Here is a 15,258-nt window from a genome sequence, read left to right as displayed (position 1 = left end):
TATATACATATATAGAAACACAAGTTACTGGACCTAATGCACTACCTTGGCAGTTGTAGTCACATACTCAGCATTTAATTAAACAGTCTGAGGCACTACACAAACTGGCACATCTCCTTTGTTAGCTAAGACAGGGTTTTGACAAGCTACATAGCTTTCTTTATATCCACATTCATTTTATAGCCACTAAGTGCTAACCTGTGAGTTGTACCACTTAGAAAAAAAAAACCACCAGAAAAGGAAGTGATACAATCTTCTGCATATCTGGCAACAGTCTGGGACTGATGGGTGTTCTTTACAACATGTTTGACTGGAAGGAAGCTGATGGAATAGTTCTTATAAGAGGAGAAGAGCTGAACTGCAGTATGTTAAGGTGGTTGTATCCTTGTTACCACTTCCAGCTCTTTGTTCGGGCAAAGATAGCTGGATTTTCATACCACGTGTATGAATGCTATTATCCCTTTTCCCAGCTCTCCATTTTGCTTTCTTTGGGGGGAATAATTGCTAGGGCTGCTTTCAAGAGTTTGAATTATGAGAACCTCACCTGCACCTGCTAGTTCCATAAAGGAGAAGGCTCTGTAATGAGGGCCCCTGTTTGTCTCACTGCCCAGAATGATTCGTTTCCATACCAGTAGGATTTTATCTGCTTCAGTTTTATCTTTGACAAGTCACCTCCCTCGCCATGTTATCTGTACTTAAATGACATTTAAAATGGTGCCTGCTGATTTTAGACATATATCAGTTCTTTATCAAATCTACTCCTCCTTGCCCTGATTCTGTTTGCACACTTAGGTGCAGCTATTATCACAGAGAACAACAGCTGTGACCTTGGATCTTATTTAGCATTGTCTTTAGGCTTCCAGTTGTTGGAAGAGACTTACATGTATCTCCTTTTCATAGGGGGGAACTTGCAAAATATCCTATATGTAGTGGCCCTTCAGGCATGCTACAAAAATACTTGCTTGGGAAGAATGCTGGAAATTATGAAGTGCAGTCTAGCCAGTGCAGTAGGAAAAGAGATGATGCTTTTGAAGATCTCTGGCTGAGTTCTGGTTACAGGGTTTTCTCAGCACTGCTCAGATATTAGCTGTATTTCTGGCTCTGTGTTTAGGGTGTCTGTGGCTTTGAATCAGCATCTGCTTTCTCATTTAAAATCATATTAGTAAAATCAAATGTATGTAAGGAAAAGCTTAAGAGGAGCTAATAAAATGATTAGAGAACATTGTATAAGCTCAAGGAAATGTTATTCAAAGTCAATTGAGTGTGTGTAAGAAGAACTGCCAGCTTTAAGGAGAGAGAAAATGGATTATATGTGAGAGGAAACTTCTTGATGAGATGAGTGAGAAAACTGCTTTGGTAGATTAAACTTCGTCAATAAAAATGTTCCAAGAATAGATAAGACTCTAAAGTAATCTGTAATTGGTCTGGAAGAACACTTGCTGGCCTACAATTCAGCCTTAATTCTCACGATTGCCTGAGATATCCCACACTCCTGCAATTAATCCCTCATAGCCACAAGAGTCAGGAATATAATGTGCTCCTAAAATACGCAATTTAAATTTCTAAAACCAAATAATCTTCTTACAGCAGGTAATTTCAGCAAGATAATTCAAGCACAGCATATTTTACTACTGGTAACCATTACTACTATTACACATCATTTAAGCACATTAACAAACACAATAAAACAAACCAATCTCCCCTCCATCGCTCTTTTTTGGTCTCTAATATTTGTGGATCATCTCAAGGTTTTGATCCCAAGCTGTTTTCAGTTTAAACATAAGAATGGTAGGATACACCTCAGTTTAACCAAGTTTTCACACTCTTGCCTCACAGTACAGAAAATGGTTCAGCTGTTTGTTTCCTACGCTGAAAACTCAGCAGTGCTGGGGAAAGAAGTGGAAATGGAAATAGCCATTTTCTGTGCGTGGTATTTGAGATGGTTGTACATTGGTGCCCTCTGCACATACTTGAGAGAACTGCATCACTTTGGTTTGGGTTAAAACGAACAGGAAAGTGCATCGTGATTGGTTTAAATACTCGAACAGTATTTCAAGAACTCAATGGAATAAATAAACCTGAGCAATGATAGAAAGTTGTAATTAATTATATTTTTAAATAGTAGCAAATGCTGCTTTCCCCTGAGTACCGGTGACCAATTATTACCATCACCAATTTGCAACTTTTTAGAGTAAATGCTCTGTTTTCCATACAAAGAGGAGCCCTCCTTCCTAATAATAACTCTTTCCTGATAATTAAAGTTACTCTATTTAGAAATTGACAAATTCAGGTATCAGCTTTTTTAAAAAGGTGGGAAACAACACTGTGTTTACCTTTGGGTCTGCAGGGGAGCAAGAGCACAGCCCAGGGGTACTGTGTGGGCTGGCAAACCTGCCAGAGGAGAACTGCCAGTTGCCATCTGACTGTAGGACACCGGTGAAGTAAAGATGAGAGAAGGGCGTGAGACTGGAACTCTTTGTCAGGGCAGAAGATAAAAAAGTAGATTTTAGAAGTGACTTACGGTTGAATTGATGCACGTGGACTTGACTGTGAACTGCCCTGCATTCAGCAATGGCTGTGAGTTAACAGGTGAGATCTCAGCTGATGGTGTCCTAGCAATAACAAATCCCACTTATCAGATACTAAAACAACAATTAAAAGTGCATGTTTTTAGCACGACCCAGTAGGTTATGGGACATGAGTGTCAACAGTCTGAGGAGCCCAACGACCAGTCAAGCCATGTTAAAAAAAGCAATCCAACTATCCATTTTAGCAGCAAGGCCGCTCCAAACTGCATCTGCTTCTTACTGCAGAAAAGGCCCCGATCTGTTGTCTTGCTTTCTCATCATCTTTTGTGACAGTGAGGTTACACTACACATCACAGTAATACAAACTCACTGCTGTATTCTGACACCTTCTGAAAGGTTGTTTGTTGCTGGAAAATCGTGCAGAGGTATAAGTGCTCGATGAGTAGCCTAAATGGAGCCCCACTGCTTCTTTGTGTGTTCTCCCAGCTAACTGCACTGCTGATGGACAGCACTATTAAGCCGTCATTAGCACCACGTCTGAAAGCTTGGCTTCTGCTGATAATAACAGGCTATTCAATATCTGGAGCCTTTATAAGAAAGAGGGCACCTAAATGAGAATAATGAGGTCATTCTGTGACATGCCTGAGGATATGAAACCATGGGTAACTTCTTAGCCCGTTTGATATGTGAACACATTACATTCAACTGTGACAGATTATTTCTAGCATTCAAAACAAAACAACAACAAAAAAGCTTCTTCCATTAAATCAGACTATAAAACATGAGCACCAAGTGGTAATCAAAACACTGGCATCGCTGTAAAGCACAACCTTCAAAATATTCATTCTGTGTAACCCAACCAAAAAGAAAACATTCATATGGACAGATACAAGAAGTAGAGCAAGGGGCTGAGATACTATCAGAAAAACAGCTAAGCTTAACAGCACAGTTTGAAGGGATTTCATGGTAAAACGATTGCTTACAATTGTGCATAATGACTTGGAGCTGAACGAGATGTGTGGACCATTTTGACTATGAAAAGATGAATCAGCTGAAATAACTGTTATTTTCAGACCTGCTTCTTGCTTAGAGCATGGAGCTACAGACCACGTAGGTCTGAGGACTGACTGGTTTAGTCTGTAGCTCTGTTCAGAGGTTTGACACTCAAACTTTACAATGCCAGGAGGAACATTCTAACCTTTCAGTTTATTCTCCAAGGTGACTTTTTCCATTTCTCTCCATAAAAGTGGTGCTCTCAGAGTTTTCCTGGGTGTGCAAAAGTCACTCAAATGTCAGGCTGTGCTGCTGAGCAAAGGAAGCGTGCTGGCCCTTAGCTCTTCTTTCTTCTTTTGGGAAAGCTCAGTAATCTTTGCTAGACAAAATGTTCCTGCATGACTAGTTTAGTCTAACACATATGCAGTTAAGGTAGATCTGGATCATACAATATCGTTTTTTGCATTTAGCTTCAGTTTCTGTATGCAGAGAAACACAGCTGCTGGGAATTGTGCTGTGCTCCACATCTCGTGCTCCCTGGTGTGCTCAAGGTGCTGCGTGTGCTGGGGAGGACCTTGCATGTAGGATTGTCAACTTCTGAACCTTAAGCCTGGAAAGAGGGGAAGGCCACAGTGTTCTTTCTTTGTGAACCTCTGAGAAGTTAAAGTTCACAAAGAGCTTAAAGGGAAAGAGCGGAGATGGGAAGGAGTGTGGGTGAACACCTTGCTCTCAGAGAGCTCCTCTGACCAGCAGGCAGTTTCTCTTTGTACTCTTCCCTGAGTTACCCTGGAGGAAAACAGACGTGCAAGTTTGCTTCTGTCCCAGTTTCTCTCCTTTGAATTTCTGTTTTCTTGGTCTTATTATTTCTTGTGTTTTTTGTTCGTTTTATTTTTTTACAAGGGATTAACTGTTAGCTCAGTCATTACCATCATTCTCGAGTTACTAACAATTCACCCAGGATTTGAATAAGTGTGGGAATAAGGACTGCCTCGTCATATCCGATGCATAAAACAAACCTTTCTAAAAGTAGGCTATAGATTATAAATATAGCACTAGTTCAATAGCAAAAGCAAAACAAACCAAACCCCCATAAAATGAACAATATATCTATTTCTCAGTGTTCTTTCCAACAAGAGCTACATACAGGGGCTGGGGTGACACAGCTCTTCGTATCAGCCTTCCTCAGCAGCTCTTGACTGGCAAGGTGGACAAAGACTGACTCTGCGCACTGTGCCTTGTGCACTTTAGTGTATCTGCATCACCTGTGCCTTGGGCAGTCCTATTTTCAAAGCAGGAAAAATAGTTCTGCTCTTTATTAATTGCACAACATACATTTAAACAACACGCATTCATTAAAGACTAAAATCTGTGAAGCTCTATTAAAAGCTAACAGATAATCCAGACAGAGTAATTGCAGGAGGCAAGCCTGGCTTTCAAACTTCAGGAAGCAGCTTAAGTTTTCATTGTATTTTAGACATATTTCCTCATTATACCTGGATTAATCTGCTGGTGTGTTTGGCTTGAAAGAGATTTCCTCCAACTCTGTGCCTTTCTACTGAAACTTCACATTCCTACAGCATATCTTTATCCCCTGTTTTATCCCCTGAGCTGTCAAATGAGATAATAAGGCAGCCTTCAGCCTTAATTTGTTAAAAAATCAAAAGCCAAATAAAAAGATTATGTTGCATTATGTTGCATTGTATATTGAGTTCGCAGTGCTGAGCATAATGACAAAGTGTTACATTATCAGAACATCATCAGCAGAATCTGCAAAACTACATTTAATCTCTTTAACTGAATGTTGTTACTTGGCAGAACAAAGTCATTGTTTGTCTCACGCCCCAGAAATGCTATTGAGAAGAAAATGAAGCAGCTCTGCAGTCTGCAAGTTTAGGAACTCTTCTCCTTTACATCTGAATCATCTCACTTTTTAAACGGCTGTATGATGTGCACCACAGCATTCCAGACATTATGTAATGAGCAAAGTTCTCATGCAAAAAGATCCCAGCGCTAACTTGCTGCCACGTTATGACACTACTGTTCATCAGAGATAATTATGAAAAATGTTCTGACAATCAGGAGTATTTTTAAGCTATAACTTTCCCCACTGCTTTAAATGTTACGCATTTGCCTTTCTGAAACAAAGAATTCTTTCAAAGGAATTAAAAGCTCAGTAGTAACAGTGGTTTCTTTTCTCCTCTCCAGTGTTCATTATGGCTTCTGGGCTTTTGGTTTACCCTTTTGGTTTCAACTCTGCTACTGTGAAGAAATTCTGTGAGAATTCAGACATCTACTATGCAGGAGACTGCCAGATTGGATGGGGGTATATGCTGGCAATTGTGGGGGTCATGTTGTCTGTCTTTTTACCATTCTTTGCAAAATATGCACCAAAAGAGCACATATCTCCGACTCCAATACCTACTATTTTATAGTATTTTATTACTGTTTAAGAACAGAACATTCCTGTCTACGGGCAATGGGCAGCAGTTATTATAGCACTTCCATTTAGCTGTATTGCTAAAGAGAAAAAAAGAAAAAAAGAAAAAAAAAAAAAAAAAGGAGATGGGGAGAGAAGGTCAGATTCACAAAGACCAAAAGTGCATTGATAGTCTTCCGTACACACGAGCAGCGAACGCTCTGGAATTAAACTAAGATGAATCAGCAGCCTTTGTGCTGCTCCGAACACAGCCTTAGCAAAAGTTGGTATCAGTTTATCCTCAGAACATCTGTCTACCTCCCAGGCTGTTTCTTTTGTGTCTCAAAACCTTAAGACTTTTAAAAAGTTTCAATCCACTTTTTATATATTATTAAATGTGAAAGCTTTTATGAACCCACTAATTTTAAAACCAATAACAATATTTTGTTATAATTATTTTGGTTAATTAAAAAAAAAAAAAAAAAGCCTACTAGTAGCCATGGCCTACAATTAAGCCTGATAACTAAAAGTGTATACCAGAACAATTTTCTTTTTAATCTCTATGTATTAGTAGTACCTCCATATTGTCAGTTGTCAGGACACATTCATCCTGATCTAATCCTCCAGATTTACAGTCGTGTTCATGAAGATAACAGAGAGAGATGTAACTGCTTCCAAAGGCTCATGATGATGTAACAGGTTAAGAAAGTATCTTTTTTCCCATGTTTCTTCAATTCTTATTTTAAGTGCAATCTTGCAGAATGATTTGAACTATGACAACTGCAGATTTGTTGTTGCTGCTCTTTAAGGCAGTAAACAACAATCTGTGCTTACAGCAAGTGTGTGCCCTGTGGCCCTTATGTGTAGTGGCAACGCAAGCCAGAATTGACCAGATATCCAATCCTTTTAAGATCCTGCTATTGGAATATGTTTAGATGGGAAGTGTTACTGCATACTATGAAGAAGAAGAATCTGATTCCACGTCAGAAGTAGCACATGGCCATAGTTCGTGGGCTCATGTGTGCAATTCATCTGATCTCCTCAGTAGCATTGGATTCATTACTATCAAAGACTGAAATAAGTGCACTTGATTCCTTAAGGAAGGGAAACATTGGGTTCTAAGCTCCCCCCACTGTTCTGTGTTTCATTTAAAATAATTTGAATTCTAATATTTTATTTTCTATTATTTATTAACAGGCACATAGATTATATTTAATTCAGAGCCGTATGTCTCAGTTTGCATTTTGGCACAACCTAAGTGATCAAGTCCATTACTCTTCATTTATCTGAGCCCAACTAATTCCAGAAGTTAGTGCTGCTTTTATGTTGTTTTATTATGGAACGTGTACATGAAGGAACAGACAGAGACATGTTGAGGATGTGTAACAAATGCAAACAGACAGAACAATCACTGTGTAATTTTAATACGTCAGAGACTCCTACAGTCTGGTTTACATTCCTCACGCTTCTGAACATCAATGGACTGTTGCATTGTTTTCTGAAATAATGATCTGTTGTTACATTTTCATGCACTCCAAAAGCAAATTCTGCACACTAAGTTTCATCACTGACCTTTGGAAACACAGATTTCACAGTAGAATTAAGGACACTGAGAATTAGAGAAAGAGCATTGTGTGTTTTTGCTCTCAGTGAATAAGAGATGACATCCTCCAGATACCTAACAAAGTAGCTTAAAGGAATGTCAAAATTAAGCAGAATTGATTTCCATCATTTCTGTATAGTAGCACGCTTCCCAGTAACATCCTTTAAACTGATAGCTAAAATTGACAATTTTTGTATAAAAGTCAGAAAAGTGAGGAATAACGACCAACAAGTAGAAAGAAAATGATAACCACAAAGTAGAGAGAGAGAGACAGAGATGCAGGCTTTTCTTTCCTAACCAACCTGTGCCTTTACTCTAGAACCATTAGACAAGACAGGATCAATATGGTTAAAAAGAATCAACAACTGAAACGTGTAATGTGTATAAACTGTATTATGTAGGGTTTTTTCTGTTTTGTGTAACGTTTAAGACTGTCACTTAATGTTCCACTAGAAAAGTGATTTGTTAGTGTGCAAAAAAACAAAAAAAAATTGCAAGGACCTAAAATCTACAAGCAAAGTTTTGTGTTTTTCTTAACATCCACACCATACCTGCTGAGCACAGCCAATCAGTTCCTGTCATTGCTTGTTAACTTTCACATGTGCAGAACTAGAACCTTCATTCAGCCACAATCTGAGGACTGCAGCACTGTGTGGTGTTGAACACACACACACACACACACACACACACCCTTGCAATTCTGGCCCCACAGCTCAAACCTCCCTCGTAATTTCAACGTACTGTTTTAATGGAGTTCTACAATTCACAACACTGCTGTACCAAATCTTTTACTTCTTTAAACTCAGCCTCTTTTGTTGTGAGTGCTGTCAGGCTCTGTTTCCCTCCATGAACCCAACTACTGCCTCCATTTGGAAATTTTGTTGTTTTACCATACATTAAGGAAATGAAGCATAAGTACAGGACCCCTACAACTGGACAGGCAAAACTTTCCTTGAAACATCCATGCTCAGAACCAGCTTAGCATAGAAGACAGAGATAAGGCAAGGGATTCTTAGCACAGTTAGGAAAGCATATGCTTTAACTCCTCAACTGACAGCTTCAGTAGGGTGTTGCTAACAATCCATATGCTAACACTGACAGATCACTTTTTAAAATAAAGACTGTCTACGAGTTGAACTGTGTAAAGCGTTTTCTTGTTAAAAGTCAAACAATTTATGGGATCAGGTTCAAGTTTTATTCTAAATATATAATTTTCTAAGTGTAACTAAAAGCTGTATTTTCCATTAATGTGTTTCTGCATTGACTAGCTGGCTCCTTTTTAGAATATTAACTGTTTTCTGTATTTGACTTGTTGGATACAATACTTCAATTATTTTAAATGTGAAATTTCCAATTGCCAACACTGTATAATAAAAAAATTTGAAAAAAAAATCACTGTTTACTGTTTTCTTAACATCTCTCTCTTTTTTTATTAAAAAAAAATCCAACAAATTTGGTACACGGTGTTGAAGTAAGGGGAGAAGGAAATAGAAACAGCAGGAATAAGTGTGAGAGTAGATGTTTGAAGGCAAAGACACAAACATGCACGTGGACCGCCCCTCACAGGATGTTCTTATGGCAAAGGCAAGGAAGTTCTGTGTTCAAGTAATTATTTTCCAACTTCCTGCATGTCCTTGAACAATGTTCCCACAGCTACAGGGCGTGCTGCTCATTTAAACAAGTGTCATAATGATCCGCTGTTTTTAAAGAGGAGTACAACTAGTGGTGTAGCAAAGGGAACCATATGAATACCTACTATGTACAGCTGTATCCTGTGAAATCCTTCTGCAGTGCCTGTTATGTGCCTTTCTAGAAGAGCTCTTACACATGCTGTTGCTATTCAAAGGAAACTGAAGCAGGATACACCATCTTACTTTCTAGCAGAGAGCAATTTTAATGAAATCACACAAAGAACTTTGTTGATGTTTGATCACTACTGAACTTTGACCAAACACTCACCACAGTCAACATTCTGAAACAGGTACTGAAGGTGTTTCTAATAGCTGAAGGTAAGAAGCAATGGCAGTGTGAATTAGTTTTGAGAGTATCCTTTTTCTGAGACACCTGAACTACTGTCAGAGTCAAATTTGTGTGGCCAAGTATTACAGAACTCAGAAACATGAAATTTCACTCTCAGCAAATTGTTTGTAAAGGTCTAAACTGATTGCTTGTGGGCACAGAAACAAACAAAAACCCACCACACCAAAAGGGGAAAATAAAATGTACAGTAGGTAGCACGTATAGGCAGTATGTCATTGAGGTGAGAAGGTAAGAGAAGGGTTTGATCCCCTTAGGGATGCTCAAAACATTTTTGAGAATTCCTCAGGCTTAGGCCATCTCTAAAAAGTTTTCATTCTCGTTAGCCACCTGTGGCTCGGCCTCATTTCTCCTCCTCGTGCCTCAATGGAAGGAAGTTTCACTATTAAGTCTTTTCTTCAGTGACTGGGAGAGATAAGAGGCCACTAATCAGCCTGGTCTGCTGTTAAGGATGCATACACTGGGGTAACAGACAAAAGGGATATGAGTGGGGCACTCCCTGCAGTTTTCACTGATCCATGGATTTTTTTGTTTGTTTTTAAATAAAACTCACTGAACAGTCCATTCCAAAAAAATAGAATTTGCCTCACTCACTCTAGTTAAGCAGGAACAGTTCATATAAATAAGTTACGTTCATATGAACAACTCCAACATTTCAATTCAGAATTTCTCCAGTAAAATCCAATGAACTACATAACAAATGCTGTTATCACACAGATAGCCAGAGAAAATAAACTGTGAGAGTAATAGTGGAAACAAAATGCTGTCCTTAGCATTTGTTGGATAACAGAGTATATTTTCAATTATTTAATCACATTTTTGAGCATTAGTTTGAGTGAATGAATTTTATACCACCTTTACATTTAAATTTCATTCATTGTTTTTACGTAGGCTGTCATCTCAACATCTGCAATTTTAACAAATTCTTGAAAAGTGTTTTGTTCTGGAACAGTTGCTGGTCTTACAGAGACACACTTGAAAATGTTCTTTTTTGTGTCATAGTTTCCCATGCATCTGAGCACACGACCTCTAATGAGTCTTGGAAGCTCGCGATCCTTCAACAAGAACGCAACAAATAAAGACATTCCATCACCTTTCTAACATGGAGGCTTTCCAAATGCCTGATTGCTGCTTATTAGTGCACTTCTGAAAGTTGTATCAAACACTGAAGGAATTTACATAATCTTTTTTTTTTTTCTTTTTGCTATTATCAACAACTTCGGAGCTGAACTGAAAGCCCAACCTGCATCTTCAATATTTTTGGTGAAACTGAAGTCTGAGGGTGCCCAAATAGCAGCTGCATTATTGCTCTACACCAGCCTGGGTACAATAATGTATAAGCACCCAGTCTTCCTTTTACAACACTATTTTCTGTTTTATCAGAACAACACATATTAACTTCCTAAAGGCACTGCATGCAGTGGTGTCTTTGTCATGTACATACATGGAATACTTACAATTTCATAAAAAACACAAGGCAGGCTCTCCTTTCCATCTCTCAAAAGAAAATTCTTGGCTCCGTACGCTCCAGATGTGACTGCAGAATCAAGGGTACCTACAGCATGTAACAAAACCAAGGCACGATGTAAACATCAGAGCTGTACTAAATATGATATCAAGACATCATGACAACATTTCCTTCACAAAAGCACAAAGGTGTATCAATCAGCATCAGTTTCCTGTCACAACCTGCTGACAGCCCTGGAAGTTCCAGTATGTTATGGGCTTCTAATACTCTTCTAATAGTAAAACTGGATTTAAAATCTGCCTAACTGGAGTGACAAAATGCCATTGTCATAACAGTCACTGTAAAGGGGTTATTCCCTTGTTAGCCAGGGCAGAACACAGTTCTCTAAGTTATATTGATCCTCATGTGCCAATCAACATTAAACATTACGAATCTCTTGGCTGTGTCACAATAATAGTTTGCTGAGATGTCATTACACTGTATTTTTATTCATCTTAATTTAATGGGCTTAGTCATTTCTGTTGTCTTTTACCACGCTCATTTCTCAGATAACATCAGTTAGCGTGCCAAGTGAAACCACATTAAGTCACTTTCCATGGGAAGCACCCCACACTTACCTAAAACTTCAAATAATATTGGAGTTTTGTAAGTGTATTGGCTCCAGTGCTTCATGCTTTCAATGACTGCAGATACGATTCGCAAAGAATTCCTTTTTTCTTTAAGCTTTAATTGAAATGAAGAAACATCCTTTTGGAGGAAGACGAAAACTTGAGTTAGAGATACGCACTCGAAAACTTGCAAAAGCACGTAGGTGTTCAGTATTATTATATATCCCATATTTAAAGTATTTGTTCAGACTCTGCACATGACCCCCAGCCAATTCATATGATCATGCTGAGGACTGGAGGCCATTAAAATATGAAAATCTCAGCTCTACATTTTTAGAAACTTAAGGGTTTATTAAGGCAGCTGGGACCGATAGAAACATCATCTGTCCACAATGTTCTTTAAAGTTTTCTTCACTGCATCTTCCCTTTTTGACTTCATAAATTTACCTGACTTTTGGCTTCTGGAACACAATCAAATTGCTTTTCATTCATGCTATTTTGCTGACTATTGCAGTTCAATTTATATGGCAGACCATAATCCTGCAGATTTCCTGACGCAGTGTTAGGTTTCACTGGCCACTGTCCTTTAGTGGAATGCGTTTGGCTGGTTCCTGTTGTTTTGATGTGCTGAGATGAATTGGAGCTATCAGGTACTTTCTGCTGCTGAACAGGTTTCCAATTATTTGAACGGTTCTCAAACTTTTGAGTAGTTCCACTACCAGATATTGAACCTGTTCTGTTACGTGCAGGGGTGCACTCATTTCTGTTCCAAATTTTAGTACTGGGAGTCTTCTCTTCTGCCCTGCAGTGTGATGCAAGATAAATTCAGTACCACAGTATCCACCCTGAATACTCAAATAAGCAACCACAGTGTACAAAAGCAGATTTGTTTTAGATTTAAAAATCTGATGCCTCTTCAGATTCAAAGAACATACAATTAAATTTACCCATTACAAGGCAACCATTACACAGTTGCTTAAATCCTTCTGAATTAGGCTTAGGTACACTGGAATCAGTGACCCATATCAGATCTTTTTGGCTCATAAGCAGAATGTAATTATTAAGGACAGCAGTGAATACCTGGAAATTAAAAGGGTGTTCCAGAATGCCACTAGAATATACAGTGAGATGTACTCTCACATAAGAATAATGTTGGTTAAAGATAATAAAATGTAAAGTTTTTACTAACCTGTAGTCATACAAGTTTCTTCCAGCTTTGACTAAATTAGGCTTTAGTGCATTTGGTGATTTCATAGGGGAAGGAGCCATGTGATCATCTGCTCTGTTTTCAAAGATAAGTTAAAAAATCAGTGACACAGTAGCAGCTTTATTTTCAGGCAGGCGTACAGTTCACAGTTTGTGAAACAAATTGATAGTGCCCAAATAAGAACAGATCTAGAACAAGTGGTACAACATACATACCCACTGTTTGCTGCTTTCTGTAGCTCATCGACTTCTGGGTTTGCAGCTCCCCAGCCTGATTCCCAAAAGACAAAAGATTGAGTATGGATACAAAGTGTAAAGATTGAAAGGTATCAAGTCTGCTTAGGGCTCCTGCCCTACCTAATGTTCCACAGATAGTACCAGGAGGAGGGAGGAACAAAAGGGAAAAAAAGAAAGGAATGTGTTTTTTGATATCTGTAATTATAAGTCAACTTCTAGCAAGTAGGCTGCTTTTCTAGATGGTGCTTTCTTACTAGCACAGACACGTTTTTGTCACAAGAAAAACAATGATTGAATACTGCATCATTCTTTCCAAGTACAATTTGAAGAACAGAAGTTCTCTTCTCAGTTACAAGAAAGACATCTTGTAAGTGTTTCTTCTTGTAATACTGGGCTTGAATTTTGATTGAAATCAACTGAAAACAAAAGGTCAGAAATCCAAGAGACTATTTAAATGCCAGTGCTACTTCATTCTGTAGCACACAAAGCATCGACCTCCCTCCAGACATGAAGGAAAAAAGCTCAATTGTATTGCGCAGAAAGAAACTTCCTGGAGGACATGTTTTAAACAATGGGCTTCTCATAAATAAATATAAAGGACGCATATAGTTCTTGATAAGGACAATATCTCGTTTAATACAAGAATAAAATTAACATTTAATTGGATATAGAGCCATCAAAAATAGACACATCTTAATTACCCAGTGATGAGGAAGAAAAGTCATGAGTCACAGAACTGGAACCCGGCTCGTTCTTAAGGGGATTTGAGGTGAGGGGCTGCCTGGGTCTCTTTTTCTGATTGAAGAGAGGCACAGGCAAACAACCTAAAATTAAAATCCACACGATAACACCACACCAGCACTAGGAGCACATACAGCCTACACTTAACGTATGTAAATAGCGATTATCTGACAATTGTTTTACTTACATTACCCATGGGAATTGCAGTTCATAAGCACGTAGCATAGCGTAGCCCAGTCACTGCCTCACAGGGCTGAGCCCTTCATCCTGCAAACTAGTCTGTGAGCTATACGTATCATTACCAGCCCTGTGCCTCCAAAACTTTACACTGTGCTGTAATAACATAGAAATCTGCACAAGTCTACTTGGGAAATGGGCTCCAGGATATGAGTGCAACAATGAATAAGCTGTACGTGCAAAAGAATGGATAATACCTGCGGTGCTGCGGGTTGAAGCATCAGCTGAACTCCTTTTCATGGCTGTGCTGTGCTTCAATAGCCAATGCTTTTTTGGTTCTCCGTATTCACTGTAAGAAAGGTAGGTAAAGGGAAAGTGAGCTAATTAACGCTGTAAACACATTCAGATTACATGCAACTTTATGACAGCTTGTCTCAGCACTTTGTTTAACCTGTCGCATGCATCACTTCAGACAAACCTAAAACGTGTGAGGATCTGTGCTGAATTTAACGGGCTCACAGGGATCCCAAGCACTCAATTAGATCGATAGCCCACAACATTCATCATTGAAGCAAAAGTCACATGCCCTAAGTTCTTGGCGCACAATAATAACACTGAATTTGCTGCTGAATTTAAAAGCACACTCAAATACGAGGAATCAGTTTAGCCTTTAATTCTGCAGCGCATATTAACTGCACTGTGACAACTGCAGCAGCTCCCAGCTCCTCGCTGCCACCTGATTTGTGATTAAAATGCACTGTGAGTGCTATAAAGCCTCATGGATGTTAGCAAATAACACACTTGTAAAATGAAACCTCTCACACCTGATGCCACAGCCCTTGAAGCCGATTTTCGCATGGCATAAGATCCCTTTTCTGCGTAGCTTTATTTTTCTTCCTCTTGAAGGTGAGCAGAGCACAGCTCCGAGCTAAAACACACAAGGGAAAGTAAAACAAAAAGTAAGCAACACACGACACAAGGCTAAACCTGCACACTGCTTCACACACAGCAGCACCCTCACCTACAAACCAGACCACCTTTCCACACGCTGAGGGGACAGGACCGAGCAGCAGCCCGCCAAAAATAACGGCTCAGCCCGCCCCACCCTCACTCAGGTGCGAGGTGAGAAAAGGGCGGGAAGGGGCAGGACGCGCCCTGAGCAATAGCGCTGCAGCCGCCGGTGGCCGCGAGAGGGCGCCAGTGAGCAGCGTGGGCAGGAGCTCATCGCCCCCTGGGGAGCGGCT

At 39.3% G+C, this 15,258-nt stretch overlaps 2 protein-coding genes across 3 annotated transcripts in view; one reads left to right on the top strand and one right to left on the bottom strand.

Annotated features, from left to right (window-relative positions):
- TMEM211 (transmembrane protein 211) overlaps positions 1–6,442 on the top strand; it is a 53,195-nt gene extending 46,753 nt beyond the window's left edge. Inside the window, exon 3 of the mRNA XM_042879659.1 lies at positions 5,727–6,442. Within this exon, the coding sequence (XP_042735593.1) occupies positions 5,727–5,953 (227 nt within the window). The 3' untranslated portion in view covers positions 5,954–6,442. The remainder of the gene's footprint in view (positions 1–5,726) is intronic.
- A 2,520-nt stretch (positions 6,443–8,962) lies between these two features.
- Positions 8,963–15,126, bottom strand: SPATA22 (spermatogenesis associated 22). 2 transcript variants are annotated; one of them, XM_042879657.1, is made up of 10 exons: positions 15,036–15,126; positions 14,839–14,942; positions 14,272–14,363; positions 13,798–13,920; positions 13,076–13,130; positions 12,843–12,935; positions 12,101–12,455; positions 11,663–11,792; positions 11,035–11,132; positions 8,963–10,632 (listed from the first exon to the last, which is right to left on the bottom strand). In XM_042879657.1, the coding sequence occupies exons 3-10, from the start codon at positions 14,312–14,314 to the stop codon at positions 10,441–10,443; spliced, it is 1,089 nt and encodes a 362-aa protein (XP_042735591.1). In that variant the 5' UTR covers positions 14,315–14,363; positions 14,839–14,942; positions 15,036–15,126; the 3' UTR covers positions 8,963–10,440. The 2 variants fall into 2 exon arrangements, with proteins under 2 accessions (XP_042735591.1, XP_042735592.1); XM_042879658.1 differs by having other exon boundaries at positions 8,963–9,982.
- Between the last annotated feature and the right edge of the window lie 132 nt (positions 15,127–15,258).

The sequence above is a fragment of the Lagopus leucura genome, unplaced genomic scaffold (assembly GCF_019238085.1).
Source record: "Lagopus leucura isolate 7727_CA_CO unplaced genomic scaffold, USGS_WTPT01 Super-Scaffold_100024, whole genome shotgun sequence".
Lineage (NCBI taxonomy): Eukaryota > Metazoa > Chordata > Aves > Galliformes > Phasianidae > Lagopus > Lagopus leucura.
Note: the sequence above shows the minus strand (reverse complement) of the source record. Positions and strands in the feature narration are given on the sequence as shown.